Source organism: Pristis pectinata, chromosome 4 (genome assembly GCF_009764475.1).
Source record: "Pristis pectinata isolate sPriPec2 chromosome 4, sPriPec2.1.pri, whole genome shotgun sequence".
In the NCBI taxonomy this organism is placed as follows: Eukaryota; Metazoa; Chordata; class Chondrichthyes; order Rhinopristiformes; family Pristidae; genus Pristis; species Pristis pectinata.
In genome coordinates, this window is record NC_067408.1 from 111110193 (window position 1) to 111127956 (window position 17764).

Sequence of the window (17764 nt, forward strand, 5' to 3'; positions counted from 1 at the left end):
CCAGGCAGAATATGTTCCAGAAGTTAGCTTCCGGTCCTTTGGGTGAGATTCTGGTCACTCATGTATCTTGCTAGGCAAGTTCCACATCAGGAAGGTATGGATTGATGACGACAGCTGAGTTTGAGGAGTTGAGAGCGGTGGAGGTACACCAGGACTGGCAGATGACAACAGAGGCATGGGCTCAGGATCCTGACTTCCTGATTGTCTTTTAAAACAACATAGTTCTATCCAGGTGAAACTTCAAATCAGTTTCTCCTTCCACAGATGCTGCCTTGCCTGCTGAGTGTTTCCAGCATTTTCTGTTTTTAGTTCAGCTCTGCAATAACTGCAGGATTTTGCTTTTCGACAATTCCAATTCCATCATCTTCCACATTGTTAGAAGCGCACAAAAGGACTGATGTCACTTAATCATTGCTCTCTGATTTACCTCATCCTTTCTTAAAAATATTCTTTTCAGACAATCTCTAAATCAATTTAATAAAAGGATTATGCCATTATGTATATCCATCTGTTTCACTGTATTGAGAGCTTCAACTGTAATGAGCATAATTAGCCCTGAGTTAGCAGTCTTCACCATGCGTCAAGTTCAATGAGGCAATTTAAGTCGAGCAATTAGTTGTGTAGGATACTGCCAACTCTCCAACATTGGAACAAAAGCTGCCATCATTGTAAACGCAGTCTGTTTCAGCCTTTGTATGAAAATGCTAAACACCATGTAAACAATGGCTGCCTTATTTATTGCCACACCCAAGATACTGAGTATGGTCAGAATTAAATACCGTGCTCTTAAAGGGGAAATGCACACTGATCTTAAAAGGGAAGTACAACAACATAGCAAAGCAAATATAGAACACAACAACACAATAGTGATTAATAGGGAGCATATCATCTGTATTGTTCTATGTTGCCAGGAATCGAGTGCCTGAGTTATAGGGAGAGGTTGGACAGGCTTGGACTTTATTCCTTGAAATGTAGGAGACTGAGGGGTGACCTTATAGAGGTGTTTAAAATCATGGGGGGCATCAATAGGGTGAATAGAGTAGATTCAAAGTGAGAGGGGAAAGATTTAAAAGGAACCTGAGGTGCAACTTCTTCACACAGAGGGTGGTACATGTATGAAATGAGCTGCCAGAGAAAGTACAGTAACAACATTTAAAAGACATTTGGATCAGTAGATGGATAGCTAATGTTTAGAGGGAATTGGGCCAAACGCAGGCAAAGGGCACTAGCTTAGGTAAGCACTTTGGTCGGCATGGAGGAGTTGGGCCAAAGGGCCTATTTCCATACTCATAGAGTCATTGAGTCATACAGCATGGATACAGGCCCTTCGGCCCAACCAGTCCATGCCGACCATGATGCCCACCCAGCTAGTCCCAATTTCCTGCGTTCAGCCCATATCCCTCCAAGCCCCGCCCCTCCATGTACCTACCCAAGTCTTTCTTAAGTGATTCCATTGTACCTGCCTCAACTGCTTCCTCTGGCAGCTCGTTCCATATACTCACCACCCTCTCCATGAAAAAGTTGCCCCTCAGGTCCCTTTTAAATCTTTCCCCTCTCACCCTAAACCTATCCCCACTAGTTTTGGACTCCCCTACCCTAGGGAAAAGACTGTTACCATCCACCTTATCTATGCCCCTCATGATTTTATAAATCTCTATAAGGTCACCCCTCATTCTCCTACGCTCCAAGGAATAAAGACCAAACCTGGCCAACATCTCCCTGTAACGCAGGCCCTCTAGTCCTGGCAACATCCTCGTAGGTCTTTACTGCGCTCTTTCCAGTTCAACCACGTCTTTCCTATAACAGTGTGACCCAAACTGGACACAGTACTCCAAGTATGGCCTCACCAACGACTTATATAACTGCAACGGAATGTCCCAACTCCTATACTCCATGCCCTGACTGATAAAGGCCAGCATGCTAAACACCTTTCTCACCACCCTGTCTACCTGTAATGCCAATTTCGATGAACTATGCACTTGTACTCCTCTGTTCCTAGTGCCCTACCATTCATAGTATAAGTCCTATGCTGGTTTGACTTTCCAAAATGCATCAACTCACACTTATCTGTATTGAAATATATTTGCCACTCCTCGGCCCACTTCCCCAACTGATCAAGATCCCCCAGTAATCTACGATAACCTTTATCACTATCAACAAAACCTCCTAATTTCATGACATCTAAAAACTTACTGATCAAGCCTTGTGCATTCGCATCCAGATCATTTCTATAAATAACAAGGGTCCCAACACTGACCCCTGCGGCACACCACTAGTCATCGACCTCCATTCCGAGAAACAACCTTTAACCACCACCCTCTGCTTCCTACCTCTGAGCCAATTTTGAATCCACCCAACCAGCTCTCCCTGGATTCCATGGGACCTAACTTTCCAGACCAGCGTACCATGTGGGACCTTGTCGAAGGCCTTGCTGAAGTCCAAATAAACAATATCCACTGTCCTACCTTCATCTATCATTGTGGTTACCTTTTCAAAAATCTCTGAAAGATTCATCAAGCGTGACTTTCCACATACAAAGCCACGCTGACTCCTAATCAGTCTCTGTCTGTCCAAATGCTGGTAGATTCTGTCCCTCAGAATTCCCTCCAGTGACTTCCCATCAGGCTGACCGGCCTGTAGTTCCCTGGCTTGTCCTTGCTATCCTTCTTAAACAATGGAAAAATATTGGCCACCTTCCATTCTTTGGGAACTTCACCAGTGGCTAACGAAGCAAAAATCACTGCAAGAACCTCACAATTTCTCCTCTATCCTCGCACAAAGTCCAAGGATCCATTTGGTCAGGCCCTGGGGATTTGGCTACCTTAAGGCTTCAAATCCCTCCTCCCTGGTAATATGAATGTTCTCCAAAACATCTCCACTAGTTTCCCTTATGTCTTGAGTAACCATGATATTCTCCTTTGTTAACACCAAAGAGAAATATTTGTTAAAAATCCCACCCATCTCCTGTGGCTCAAGACATAGGCAGCCCTTTTGATCTCTAAGGGGACCTACTCTCTCCCTGGCCACCTTTTAACTCTTAATATAATATATGAAGGGTATAGATTGGGTAGACTGCAGAAAACTTTTCCTTATATCAGAGATCGATAAAACAAGAAAGCATTGACTTAAGGGGTAAAAGATTTAGAGTGGATCTGAAGGGGACCTTTCACACCCAGAGAGTGGTGAGTCCCTGGAATGCACTGCCCTAGGGAGGTGTGCAAACAGAGTTACTGACAGCATTTAAGAAGTGCGTAGAAGAGCATTTAAATCACCTGGGCATAGAAGGCGATGGGGCAAGTGCTGGGCAATGGGATTAATATGGATGGGTGTCCAGAAGTCATCAGAGACATGGTGGGCCGAATGGCCTGTTTCCACGCTGTGTTATTCTATGAATCTATGAATATAGCTATAGAACCTCTTGGGAATTTCCTTAACCTTACCTGCCAGATCCATCTTATACCGTTTCTTTGCCTTTCTGATTTCCCTCTTGAGTGTTCTTAATCTTTTATAGTCGTCAAGGTATTCACTCATCCCTCCTAAACACAATGTATGTTTCCTTCTTATGAGCCTCAGTATCTCCCAAGGATCCCTAAACTTGCCAGATTTACCATTTACCTTAAAGAAACATACTGCCCTTGGATTCTTGATATCATACTCTTAAGAGCCTCCCACTTGCCATTCATTCCTTTCCCTTCAAACAGGCTCACCCAATCAACCTCGGCTAGATCCTGCCTAATTCCCCCAAAATTAGCCCTGCTCCAGTTTATGACCTTAACCTGTGGACCTGCCCTGTCCTTTTCCATCACTATCTTAAAACTAATAGAACTATGGTCACCAGAGCCAAAGTGCTCCCTGACTGCCGCTTCAGTTACCTGCCCGACCTCGTTCCTGAGACAAGGTCCAGCGTTGCACCCTCCCAAGTAGGGTCCTCTATATATTGACTCAGGAAACTCTCCTGGACACATTTCACAATTTCCACCCCATCCAGGCCCTTAACACTCTGGGTAGTTCCGTCAATACCGGGGAAATTAAAACCTCCCACTAATACAACCTTATTATTCTTACAACTATGAGCAATTTCTCTACACACCTGCTCCTCAAGTTCCCGCTGACTACTGGGGAGGGTCTATAATACAGCCCCACTAGAGTGACCCTCCCCTTCTTGTTTCTAAGTTCTACCCATATGCCCTCATTGGACAATCCCCCAAGAATGTCATCTCTAAACATTGCTGTTATGTTCTCCCTTATCAAAAAGGTAACACCCCTTCCTCACTTACCTGTACCTCTGTCAGGCCTGTAGCATCTGATTTCTCGAACATTGAGCTGCCAGTCCTGCCCTTCTCTCAGCCATGTTTCTGTTATGGCTATAACATCCCAGTCCTCAGAGCCAATCCATGCTCTGAGTTCGTCCACCTTACCTGTTAAACCTCGTGCATTGAAATAAATGCAGTTTAACTGGGTATTTCTTTCCCTGCCCTTACTGTGCCCCCTGGCTATTCTGATTACTGAACTTGCTCTCGCCGGCAACTGCTTTATCCCATGACTTGCTCCTACTGAGAGTCCCACCCCCCTGCCATTCTAGTTTAAACCCTCCCGTGTAGCACTTGCAAATTTCCCTGCAAGGATATTGGTCCCTCTGTGGTTCAAGTGCAACCCGTCCCTCTTGTACAGGTCACCTCTACCCCAAAAGAGATACCAATAGTCCAAGAACCTGAATCCTTGCCCCCCTGCACCAACTCCTCAGCCATGAATTCATCTGGCCTGTCATTCTATTTCTGACCTTGCTGACACATGGCACTGGGAGTAATCTGGAGGTCACCGCACTCGAGGTAGTGTTCCATGCTGTATTACTCTATACATTTTTGTGGTAATTTGGACAGATGGATGACACAAGTGGCAGCTGGGGTAGGTGGTGGTTGGTGTGCCTTTTAACCACAGGGTAGAGACCAGCCTAAGCAATCACACCTCCTACCCAATGGCACCAGCTTGGTGCTGAACCATTTTAATAGTTAATTTGATTGGGGGGTCATAGAGTCGAGTCATGATGTCATTGGGAGCAGGAAGGCTGTTGGCATTGAATGACCCGTTGCAGATTTGGGGGATGTGCAGACAGAATCTGAGGACTCTTCCGCAAAACAAAAGCACAAGTAAGGCTTTGATGTTGATGCAGGGGATGGGGAATTGTTAGTCACCTGCTGGGAATCTAAGTGACCAGTAACAGTTGAATGTCTTTTGTAGAGTTTGGGAAATTGATACTCATCTTTAAAAAATTGCCCCGAGGCATCAGGTCCCAAAAGTGGTCGAGGACCCCATTGTGAAATGTTCTCTGAAGCCGCCTGCTCACTTTCACTACCCCATTTCAAGGATGGAGCCAGCAAGGCCCTATACACAGGCAGTGTGACTTTAATGCACTGTTGTATTAGCCACTGCTGGTTAGTTTGCTGCCTTCAGTGGGAGATGATCTGTCTACAGCTCTATTCCTGCCCTTCCAAATAGACTATACATTCTACACTTAAAGACATTGTGAGATGAAGCTGGTCAGTGCCACAGTGGTTAAGTTATTGAACTAGGATCCAGATTGAGAGACATGAGTTGAAATCCCACTCATGACACACATGAATTTAAAATGAACTAATTAACTTTGAAATCTTAAAAATTCTAGTTTAGTAATGGTGACCACAAAACTGTCAGCTTGTTGGAGAAACAATTCTGGGTCAAAAATGTCCTTCTGGGGAGGAAATCTGCCACCCTTCCTCAGCCTGGCCTGTATGTGACTCCAGACCCACACAAACGTTCTTGACTGCAACTGCCCGCTGAATTAGCTGTGCAGGCCAGGCATTTAAAGGTGGTAATCGATGCTGACCTGACCAGCTCAGTCCATTGTTCAAATAAGTAGAATAAAACTATTCTCTCCTCCTTTGAGGCTCAGCTTGTAAGTCATTTCCTCAAGCACATGCTCCTGTTCAATTTTTTAAATAACGTTGCCACGGAATGTTTTATACTGCAAAATCTGCAAAGTATTCTTGATGACTATAATTAATCAGCTTACTATCAGTGAGGTAATCTCACCTGCAAATTAATTGCATTGTTCTACCTGGGTTGCAGGCAAGTCTGAAGAATGAGTCTTGCCAAGGTACAAAAAGACTTTACTTGCTTCCGGTTGTCTCTCTGTCTGTTTCATGGCTTGCGTTTACCTTCTCTTGCTCTCCAGACAACTTTATGATGGTTGGTGACAGTAACTTGAAAATCCGACGCATTAGTAAGAAGCATGAAGGTGTCTACAGGTGTGAGGGAAGAGTGGAAGCGAGGGGAGAAATTGATTTCAGAGACATCACTGTAATTGTCAATGGTAAGGAAACTTCCCCAGTGCATGCACTTCCTTTATCTTCTAAGTTTGGTAGGCTGTTGAATTTCGAGGTAGTCAACATTCTTGCTGAATTTTTAATCTTAACACATGTAACGTGTAGAGAATGTGTTTCCTAAATTAGCTCGGTAACCTGTCTTGTTTGACATACAAAGGTAAGGCCTTGATTTTAAGAGTCTCATCCCTTTTTACGATTTTCTCTATGGTTTTGTTCCTCCGTAACTTCCTCCAAATGGTACCAGCTCCAAATCTGACCTCATGATCATCTGTAAGTTTATTTGTTCCATCAATGCCTTCAGCTATCAAGGCACTAAGTACCAATTCATTCTCTAAATCTCTCTGCCTCTCTCTCCTTCTAAAACCTTATATCTCCTTGTATGACTCTGGTGGTTTGGTAATGCCTCTGTGAAGTACCTTGAGACATTCTACTGCAATAATAATGCCATTGAGGCAGCCTGGTGTGAGTATACAGGTGAATGGAAACTGTTCACTCCCTGCATTGTCTTACAAGCCATAACTCCCTCACCTCTGACCAAGGAGGTCAAGAGGTTCAAGGGGAACTGAAACTGAGAGTTCAGAGGTAAAATGGAGGTGCTGGCCTTTGGACACAACTTTAAAATGAACCTCTGTCTCCCCTCTCTGGTGGAGTTAACTGGACCCATGACCCTTTTCGAAGAACATGCTATCCCCTCCATCCTCCCTCAACCAACATTACTGTGCTTGCTGTGTGTCTCCCTCATGCAGTCTGTCATAGAAACATTCATCAATGTGAAGGGCCTATCTGAACATTTACACAATGAGCTCTGGTCTTCCCAAAGTGCTTCCCAGCCAATGAAGTACTTTTGAAATGTAATTGGCATTGTAAGACATGAATAGAAGCAGCCAATATAGAAACATAGAAAACCTACAGCACAGTACAGGCCCTTCGGCCCACAAAGTTGTGCCGAACATGTCTCTACCTTAGAAACTACTAGGCTTACCCATAGACCTCTATTTTTCTAAGCTCCATGTACCTATCCAAATGTCTCTTAAAAGACCCTATTGTATCCGCCTCCACCACCGTTGCTGGCAGCCCATTCCACACACTCACCACTCTCTGAGTAAAAAACTTACCCCTGACATCTTCTCTATACCCACTCCCCAGCACCTTAAACCTATGTCCGCTTGTGGCAACCATTTCAGCCCTGGGAAAAAGCCTCTGACTATCCACACAATCAATGCCTCTTATCATCTTATATACCTCTGTCAGGTCACCTCTCATCTTCCGTCGCTCCAAGGAGAAAAGGCCGAGTTCCCACAACCTGTTTTCATAAGGCATGCTCCCCAATCCAGGCAACATCCTTGTAAATCTCCTCTGCACCCTTTCTATGGCTTCCACATCCTCCCTTTAGTGAGGTGACCAGAACTGAGCACAATACTCCAAGTGGGGTCTGACCAGGGTCCTATACAGCTGCAACATTACCTCTCAGCTCCTAAATTCAATTCCACGCTTGATGAAGGACAATACACCATATGCCTTCTTAACCACAGAGTCAATCTGTGCAGCTGTAAGCTCCCCAAAACAGCCACATGATAATGATCAGATAAACTTTTGCACGATGTCAAAAGAACTCCCATGGCATATTTTTTTTTAGTTCATTCATTTTTCAGAATGCAGGTTTCACTTCAAGGCCAGCATTTATTGCCCATCCCTAATTGCCCCTTGGGAGGGTAGAGGTGAGCCACCTCCTTGGACTGCTGCAGCCTTTCTGCTGAAGATGCTCCTTGCAGTGCTTGTTGGGGAGGGAGTTCTGGGATTCAGACCCAGCGCCAATGAAGTAATGAAGTTCCAAATGAAAATGATGTGTGACTTGGAGGGGAACCTGCAGGTGGTGGTGTTGCCTCATGCACCCACTGCCTTGTCCTTCCTGGTGGTAGAAGTCGTGGGCTTGGGAGGTGCTGTCGGAGTAGCCCGGGCGATTCACTGCCGGCATTTTGCAGGTCCAAATGCTGGCAAATTGGTTTACTGTAGATGGGTGAAAAGATCAGCATGGACATGATGGGCCAAAGGGCCTGTTTCTGTGCTGTACAACTCTATGCCTCTTTTACCACCCACTGATTCAATGGGTCAATACTTTTATTCATCTTAAAGTAGTCAGTTAGGTAACCTAATTATTTTTTATAGTTACTTATTTGCCAAGAAGTGTGCCAAACGCGTCCTTCACCACCCTGTCTACCTCTGTCGCCACTTTCAGGGAACTCTGTACCTGTACCTTTCGGTGTCTCTGTTCTACAACACTCTTCAGGGCCTTACCACTTACAGTGTAAGTCCTGCCCTGTGTTAACTTACCAAGGTGAAACAATTTGCACTTGTCCGAGTTAAATTCACTGCAGCCAACGCCCATGGTGGTGGACAGTGATTGTTTAGAGTGAGGGATGGAGTGCCAATTCAGCGAGCTGCTTTCTCCTGGGTGGTATCAAATTTCTTGAGTGTCATTGAAGTTCCTTAGAAGAATACCGTGGGATATTTTACATCTATTCTCAAGGCCAGACATGCTCTTGGTTTTAAGATGCATCGAAAGGAGGGGATCTTCAAAGGGGTACTAGACCCTTCACACTACAGTGTACCGTCTGCTCAGATTGCATCCTTAAATCTTTGAACATGACTTCACGCATAAGTTTTGATTCAGAGCTAGAAATGTTATCACAATAACATTTGCTGAGATCATCCCTCAAACCACATTTTAAAAACAGTGAAAAGGTGAACTCCTCACATAAGCTTTCCTGAGAGAGATACTTTCAGTAGAAAGCATTCTTGCCAAGATTTCCTCAATATTTATTGATGTGGCATTGCTGAGGTAGGTCCTGCAAATCCCTACATCACAGGATTTGTAATTAAACACAAATGGGCATAAAGGTTGGTATGGACATACCAGCACATGGTTAGATTTCCTATTGCTGTGTTTTTTTGGGAATCAGTTGGGCTGCTGTCTGTCAAAGGGAACCAGAAAATACCCGGGCCTCCAGGCATAGATCAACATGAAATACCCAATCAAAGAATTGCTACAACAGAGAGAAGACCCATCGAGTTGGTGCTGGCTCCTAGTAAAACTACGCTGGCTCATCCTGCACATCGTACCTTATTTACACTGTTTTATGTGCCTGTCCAATTCCCTTTTGTTTCCACTACCTCTCAGATGTGAAGAGTTTCAGATTGTAACCACTCCCTGCTCAAAGATGTTCCACACATCTTATCTATTGTGTACACCTCCGTCATGTCTATGAAAAATGAATGAAAAGGAATGATATAATTTCTCCTTGAACAGCAATGACAGAAGAGCCAATGGTCAATGGATGGTCTGGATGTTCACTTCTAGTGAAGTCAATGGAAGAGATGACAGAGGACATCTGCCCAGTGGCTACTAGTGACTTCCCAGCGCCATCTCCTGGTGCAAATTTACATGCCAGTCGAGTCATACACCACTGAAACAGGCCCTTCGGCCCAACTCGTCCATGCTAACCAAAATACCCATTTAAGCTAGTCCCATTTGCCCACATTTGGCCCATATCCCTCAAAACCTTTCCTATCCACGTACTTATCCAAGTGTTTTTTTAAATGTTGTTATTGTACCTGCCTCAACTACTTTCTCTGGCAGCTCATTCCCAATGCACACCGTGCTCTGCGTGAAGAAGTTGCCCCTCAGGTCCCTTTTAGGTCTTTCCCCTCTCAGCCCTCTAGTTTTAGATTCCCCTTTCCCTGGGAAAAAGAATGTGTGCATTAATGGTCACCCCTCAATCTGCTACATTCTGCGCAACTTGATAGGGCGGTTAAGAAGGCGTATGGTGTGGTGGCTTCATTAGACGGGGGATTGAGTTCAAGAGCCGTGAGGTAATGCTGCAGCTCTATAAAACTCTGGTTAGACCACACTTAGAGTATTGTGTTCAGTTCTGGTCACCTCAATATAAGGAGGATGTGGAAGTTTCTGAGAGGGTGCAGAGGAGATTTACCAGGATGCTGCCCGGATTAGAGAACATGTCTTATGAGGAAAGGTTGAGCGCTGGTACCTTTTCCCCAGGGCGGCAGTAGCCAATACCGGAGGACATCAGTTTAAGGTCAGAGGAGGAAAGTATAGGGGAGAGGTCCGATGTAATTTTTCACACAGAGAGTGGTGGGTGCCTGGAACGCACTGCCAGAGGCTGATACACTAGGGACATTTTGAAAGACTCTTAGATAGGCACATGGAAGTAAGTAAAATAGAGGGTTATGGGCTGTGTATGAGGGAAGGGTTAGATTGATCAGGGAGTAGGTGTTTATGTAGGTTGGCACAACATTGTGGGCCGAAGGGCCCGTACTGTTCTGTACTGTTCTATGTTCCATGAATAAAGTCCTAGCCTGCCCAACCTCTCCCTATATCTTGGAGTAACCTTGTAGATTCTGTGTCTTAAAGACAAGAAATATGGTGTTATGGGATGTCTCATATCCATGCACAGGTTCCTGCATTGATGTGAGATAACCAATAGCACATATTTCCAGAAGGGAGGGTGCTATTAATGAAATCACCTCACATTCTTCTAAACAACATCTTCAGTTGTCCCCTTACACTCTTCTAAACTCCAACTGATACAAGCCTACCCTGCCCAACCTCTCCTCATTTCTTCAAAGTCAAAGTCGAGCTTATTGTCATATGCACAAGTATATGTGTGCACAGGTGCAATGAAAAACTTACTTGCAGCAGCATCACAGGCACATAACACCAGATAAGCAGCATTCATAAGCAAAACACATAAATATAAATTGTACACAATTTTTACAAGAAAGAACACAATTCAAACAAAAAGAAAGGTCCATTTTGTGATGAAAGTGGTCATAGTGTTTCTAAACTCTAGTGATTAGGGTTGTACAGGTTGGTTCAAGAACCAAATGGTTGAAGGGAAGTAACTGTTCTTGAACCTGGTGGTGTGGGACTTCAGGCTTCTGTACCTCCTGCCCGATGGTAATATCAAGAAGATGGCATGGCCCAGATGGTGATTATACAAAACAACAGGGAAGAAAACTTGGCCCATTGGGTCCATGCCAGATCCCAGGGAAACAATCCCATCAGTCACATTCCCCCTCTTATTTCCCTGAAGCCCTGCATCTTTTTCTCTGTCACACACACCCATCAAGTGCCCTCTTTTGCCATTAACCTACAGTGAGTGGTGATTTATTTTGATTCTTTTGCCACTCAACCTACCAGCACATCTTTGGGATGTGGAAGGAAACCAGACTACATGGGTGAAAGCCACACAGTCACAGAGACAATGTACAAATCTGTGCATCCAACAGCTCCTGAGGAGAGCATCAATCCTGTGTCCCTGGAACCGTGAGGCAGCAATTCTAACTGCGGTACCACAGGGTCGCCCAATTGGTAAATAATTTGAGTCCCAAGATTCACGATTAAATGTGAACTGTTAGGTTTGCAGCAAGCAAATTTGCAACTAAATTTCAGCCAAATGGAATGCATCTGTATAGAAATGGTTCCAAGATGTCAAGGTGTTAAATGGGTAAGAATATGAACTGGGACTAATACAATTCCAATTTCCGATGGTTTTACATGTTCAAAATGCTGAGCATCCATCTTCATTTGATAAAGCGGATCCTTCCTATCAAGTTGAAATGGAATAGATTTAAATATGATGATTATCAGTATAATTTGCTTGTAAAATTTATTAAATTACCTTTGGAGCCAATATTGTCCTCAGATTGATTTTGCCATAAAACGTGTCGTCAGGAACATGAATCTCCTCCTCACACCATTAATTTCCCCAATCAACTTCACACTTTAATGAGGTGCCTTTAGTTTCAAAAGCTTGTAGAATAGACAGGATTGTAAAGCACGATTTAAATATTGTCTGTTCTGACCCTGCCTCTGTCCTGTCCTCGTTGCTGCCCAGTACCAACACAGAAGATAGTACAGCACAGCACAGGAACAGGCCCTTCGGCTCATGACGTCTGTGCCAAACACGATGCCAAATTAGATTAAATCTCTTCTACCTGCACATGATCCACATCCCTCCATTCCCTGCATATTCTTGTGTATTTAACATCCCCTGAAATGCGATTATTGTATCTGCCTCCACCACTACCCCTGCCGGCCCATTTGAGGCACCCACGTTTGGAATGTGGGAGGAAACCGGAGCACCCCGAGGAAACCCACGCAGACACGGGGAGAATTATACAAACTCCTTACAGACAGTGGATAGAATTGAACGCGGGTCACTGGCACTGTAAAGCATTATGCTAACTGCTACACTACTGTGCCTGCCCCTGATGAGCCCTGATCTTATTAAAAAATGAGGCAGGTTCAAAGGACCACATGGCTTAGTCCTGTTCCTGTCCCAAGTATATACTGTGATGTGTATCACGGCATGTTTATCATTTCTTATCACTACAAAGGCAAATTTGTACTGATTGGGGTGTGATTCCAGTAAGTATAAGGAAGACTTGAATTTATCTCTCCCTTTCCAAGTTCCGTTCATTGAATCCAACACAGCCAATGAAATAGTTCTAAGGGCAGGCACGGTAGTGTAGCGGTTAGCATAACGCTATTACAGCGCCAGAGACCCAGGTTCAATTCCAGCTGCTGTCTGTAAAGAGTTTGTACGTTCTCCCCGTGTCTGCGTGGGTATCCTCCAGGTGCTCTGGTTTCCTCCCACATTGCAAAGACGTACAGGTTAGGAAGTTGTGGGCATGCTATGTTGGCGCCGGAAGCGTGGCGACACTTGCAGGCTGCCCCCAGAACACTCTTCACAAAAGATGCATTTCACTGTGTATTTCGATGTACATGTGACTAATAAAGATATCTCATCTCATCTCATCTTAAATTGCTGCAATGCAGAGAATGTGGCAAGCAGTTTACACAAAACGAGTTTCTATTACCTGCAATATGATAACTAAACAGGTAATTTGTTTTAGTAACACTGATTGGAGGATAAGTATTGACCAAAACACCAGGGGGGAGGCAACACCTCTCTCCTTTGATATAGGTCTGGTATTGTCCCATTGAGGGAGTAGGTAAGGCTTGGTTGAACATCTCAGTACTTCTAACACTGCAGTGCTCCCTTGGTACTGTACTGAAATGGCGGCCGACATTCTTGTGTTCAAGTCTCTAGAGTGGGAACTAAATCATTAACTTTGAGGTGAGTCACATTTGACACACAGTCAGAATTCTGATTCTCACCATTTACCAGCTGGGATACAAAGCAGTTTAAAAATTCACCTCCAGGCACAACATGCTAATTGTCTTCTTGCTCAGACTTTAAATAGCTCCAGAACTCTATTCTTAAAAAAAACACAAAGGCTTGAATTTATATGTAAGATATCTCAAGCCATGTTTTGCAACTGAGGAGGTACTTTGAAAGAGGTCCCTTCAGGTCACAAAGGAGGAATGTCAATGTACCCTTGAGTTAGGCTGTGACATGGATGAGCACTCTGAGTCAATGAGGAATTCTCAGTGTTGTGTGGGTGCTGTTGCCAAGCTTGGTATCTGTTGCTAACCCATGGGCACACTGTTTGACACAACTGAGTCACTAGATCACTCTGGAAGACCAACAAGTGAAGCTGTACTATGGGGCAAAATTATCTGTGGCAGTGCTTTCCCCAACAACTTTATTTCTGAATATAGATAGAAAATGCTAGAAACACTCAAGTGATCAGACATCATCTTTAGAAAAACAAACATTGTTAATCCCCCTCTGTCCCTTTCCTCTCTCCTTCTGCTCTACCCAGTTCCTCCTATATACACCCAACCTCCCTGCCCAACTATCTCCCAGTTTCTTTTCCCTCCTCCACCCACTCTCTTTGCCCATCGCCCACTCCTCCCACCGGGTCCCCTCTACTGTTCCTATCTGCCTCCCCACCTCTCTTATTTAGTTCCATGCTCCACCTTCCTTTCTGAGCAAATTCCACCATCTCCCCTCCTCACCTGGCTGCACCTATCACCTGCCAGCTCTTGCCTCACCTCTTTCAACTGGTTACCTCTTTTGGTCCAGATGAAGGGTCCACAGATACCACCTGACCTGCTGAGTGTTTCCAGCACTTTCTGGTTTTTTTTCTCTCAGATTTCCAACATCTGTAGATTTTTTTTTCTAATTTTCTTTGTTTCATTTAAACTGAGTTTACTTTCCTCAACTCTCCCTGTGGAATTTGTTGACTGATATTTTCTAATTTGTTTATTTTTTAGGATCAGGGTGCAACAGTCAAGGCAACTATCTATTACCCTTTACATGGGCATCAGAAGATAGTAGGGTGAGCTGCTGCCCTGTCTTTCTGGTGAAAGTACTCCCACAGTGCTGCTAGGGAGGCATTTCAAGGATTTGGACCCAGTGATAGTGAAGCACCATTAACTTATTTCCAAGTCAGGATGGTGTGCAGTATGGAAGGGGAACTGTAGATGGCGGTGTTCCCATCCCCCTCTTGGTGGGATTAAGCTGGGAATTACCCTCTCAACAGGAAGGAAGCAAATCACAGGCACTAAATCAAAGAACAGGGGGTGTTACCCCTGTTGTTTCTGGTTGTACTGGGCTGGGAACTACAGTCAGTACAGGAAGTAAATGCCTGAGGTGGTAGATGGGGTATTAATCAAGCTGGTTGCTTTGTCCTGGATGGTGTTGAGCTACATGAGAGCTGATGAAGCTTGACTCATTCAAGCAAGTGGAGAGTATTCCGTAGTATTCCTGACTTGTGCCTTATGGTGGAGAGGCTTTGAGATGTCAGAGGTGACTCATTCACTGTGGGATAACCAATCTCCAAGCTGCTCTTATAGCCATGGCATATAGGTCCAGTTGCTTCAAGTTCATGGTGGCACCCAGGAAGTTGATGGTGGGAAATTTGTTGATAGTTGTGCCATTGGATGTGAATAGGTTTTTTTTATGCTTTTTTTTATTATTTGTTGAACATTGTCATTAACTGGCACTTTTGCCACTCATCAGCCCACATCTATTCTTGTGTCATGCTGGGTATGGGCTATTTCATTTGCTGATGAGTTTTAAAAGGAATTGAACATGGTGCAATCATCAACAAACATTCCCACTTTGGACTTTGCGTTGGAAGGAAGGTCATTGATGGAGCAGCCTCTGCTCTGAGAAAATCCTGCAGTGATATCCTGGGTTTGGAATTATTGATCTCCAACAACAATGTCTCCCTTTCTGAGATACGTTTTTCCCTTGGTGTCCATTGACTTCAGTTTTACAGAGCTACTTTTTGCCACACTCAGACAAATCCTGCCTTGATATCAAGGCTTGACCTCTTGTTTAGTAGCCTCTACATGATCTCACTTGAAAACTCAAGTAGTTTACAAGAGTGAACCTCAACAGGTAACCCAACAGTCCCTGTGTACAATCACTGTAATAGAGGGTTCTTGAAATGTCTTTAATAAGATAAGAGATGAGATATCTTTATTAGTCACATGTACATCAAAACACACAGTGAAATGCATCTTTGTGTAGAGTGTTCTGTGGGCAGCCCGCAAGTGTCTCCACGCTTCTGGTGCCAACGTAGCATGCCCACAACTTCCTAACCCATATGTCTTTGGAATGTGGGAGGAAACCAGAGCACCCGGAGGAAACCCACGCAGACACGGAGGGAATGTACAAGTTCCTTACAGCGGCTAGAATTGAACCCGGGTCGCTGACGCTGTAATAGCGTTACACTAACCGCTACACTACCGTGCATTTAATAAGAAAGCCCTTTGAGTGAATTATAACACTTCCAGTTATTTTAACTGCAAACCTTCAAATACAAATAATAATTTTCCAGAAGCTTAACTGGATTAGACAGGTGAGTGACGGGTGACAGTGACGTACAGTTGGTGGTGCTGCCTCTTGGCTTCAGAGACCCAGGTTTGATGCTGATCTCTGGCACCAACTGTGTGGAGTTTGCACATTTTCCCTGTGACCATATGGGTTTTTCCCTGGGAGCTCAGTTTTCCTCCCGCATCCCAGAGGTGCTTGGCTTGGTAGTTTGGTTGGCCACTGTCCCCTCGTGTAGGTGGGTGGGTACAAGAATCAGGCTGGAGTTGATGGACTTGAGAATGATGGTTACAGGGGAATATATGAGGGGATGAGGTTGCTCGGAGAGCCAGCATAGAGATATTGGGCTGAATAGCCTCCTATGTATTAAGAGGAAATGAAAATGAGAAGTGCAGTGTCTACAAGAACTGGTCAGAGGCTGGGTATCCTCATTGTTGTAGAGCAGCACAGTATGGAAGCAGGATCTTTGGTCCAACTCATCCATACTGACCAAGTGGCTTAACTAAGCTGGATCCATTTGCCTGCATTTGGCCCATATTCTTCTAAATCTTTTTGATCTAAGTACCTGTCCAAATGCTACTTCAATGTCTTAATTGTACCTGCCTGTACTACTACCATTGGCAGCTTGTTCCGTATATGCACCACTTTCTGTGTGGGTGGGGGAAAAGGTTGCCCCTTGGGTCCTATTTAAATCTTTCCTTAAACCTGTGTCCTCTAGTTTTGGACTCCACTACCCCGTGGCGATTCACCTTATCTCTGCCCCTCATGATTTTATAAACCTCTGTAAGGTCACCCCTTAGCCTCATACACTCCCGAGAGCAAACAAGTCCCAGCCTATCCAGCTTCTCCTTCCAACCTGCAGAGAGTGACTCGTTTTGTGATGCCTCAGCTTTTCCACTGACTACGAGGCATAAATAGGGAGCAGGATGGAATGCTCCCCACTTGCCTGGATGAGTGCAGGTCCAATAACAGTGCAGAAGCTTGAGAGCATCTAGGCTGCTTGACTGACACCTCGTTGCCCACTCTAAACATCCCCCCCCCCCCCACCACCATCAGCCTCCACAATCTCCAAAATTCCATGCAGTAGCTTGGTGGGGCTTCTTGGGCATTTATCAACCAGAAACACAGCTAGAGTCTGGGTATATCACTGCCTCCAGATCACACACCAGCCTAACTACCTGCTTTCTTCACCAGAGTGATTGCAGATGATGGTTCACCATTACCTCTTAAGGGGAATAAGGGATAAACAATACAGGTTTCAAAAGACCAAACAGCTGGAGGAACTCAGCAGGTCAGGCAGCATCTGTGGAGGCAAAGGGATGGCTGACATTTGGTGTCGAGAGCCTGGATCGGGATTGAGTGTAGTGGGGAGATTCCTTTCACGTGAAGGAGGGATAATGCACAGGAGGAGGAGATTTAGTTTAAATTGGCATCAAGATTGGCACAACATTGTGGGCTGAATGGCCTGTCCACTGCTGTACTGTTCTATAGTCCAGAGGGGTGAGGTGGGAGCTGGCAGGTGATAGGTGGAGCAAGGTGAGGAGGGGGATGATGGGCAGACAGAGAAGGTGTGGAGTTGGGAGACGGTGGGTGATGGGTTGAGACAGATCTGTTTTTGCTCCAGATTACAAA

The 17764-nt window shown here is 44.7% G+C and overlaps 1 protein-coding gene across 3 annotated transcripts in view; it reads left to right on the top strand.

The window, feature by feature from the left end:
• Positions 1-17764, top strand: part of LOC127569802 (neural cell adhesion molecule 2-like) — a 1233142-nt gene that overhangs the window by 948463 nt on the left and 266915 nt on the right. For all 3 annotated transcript variants that reach the window (XM_052014709.1, XM_052014711.1, XM_052014712.1), the window contains exon 5: positions 6212-6349. In XM_052014709.1, the coding sequence (XP_051870669.1) occupies positions 6212-6349 (138 nt within the window). The remainder of the gene's footprint in view (positions 1-6211; positions 6350-17764) is intronic.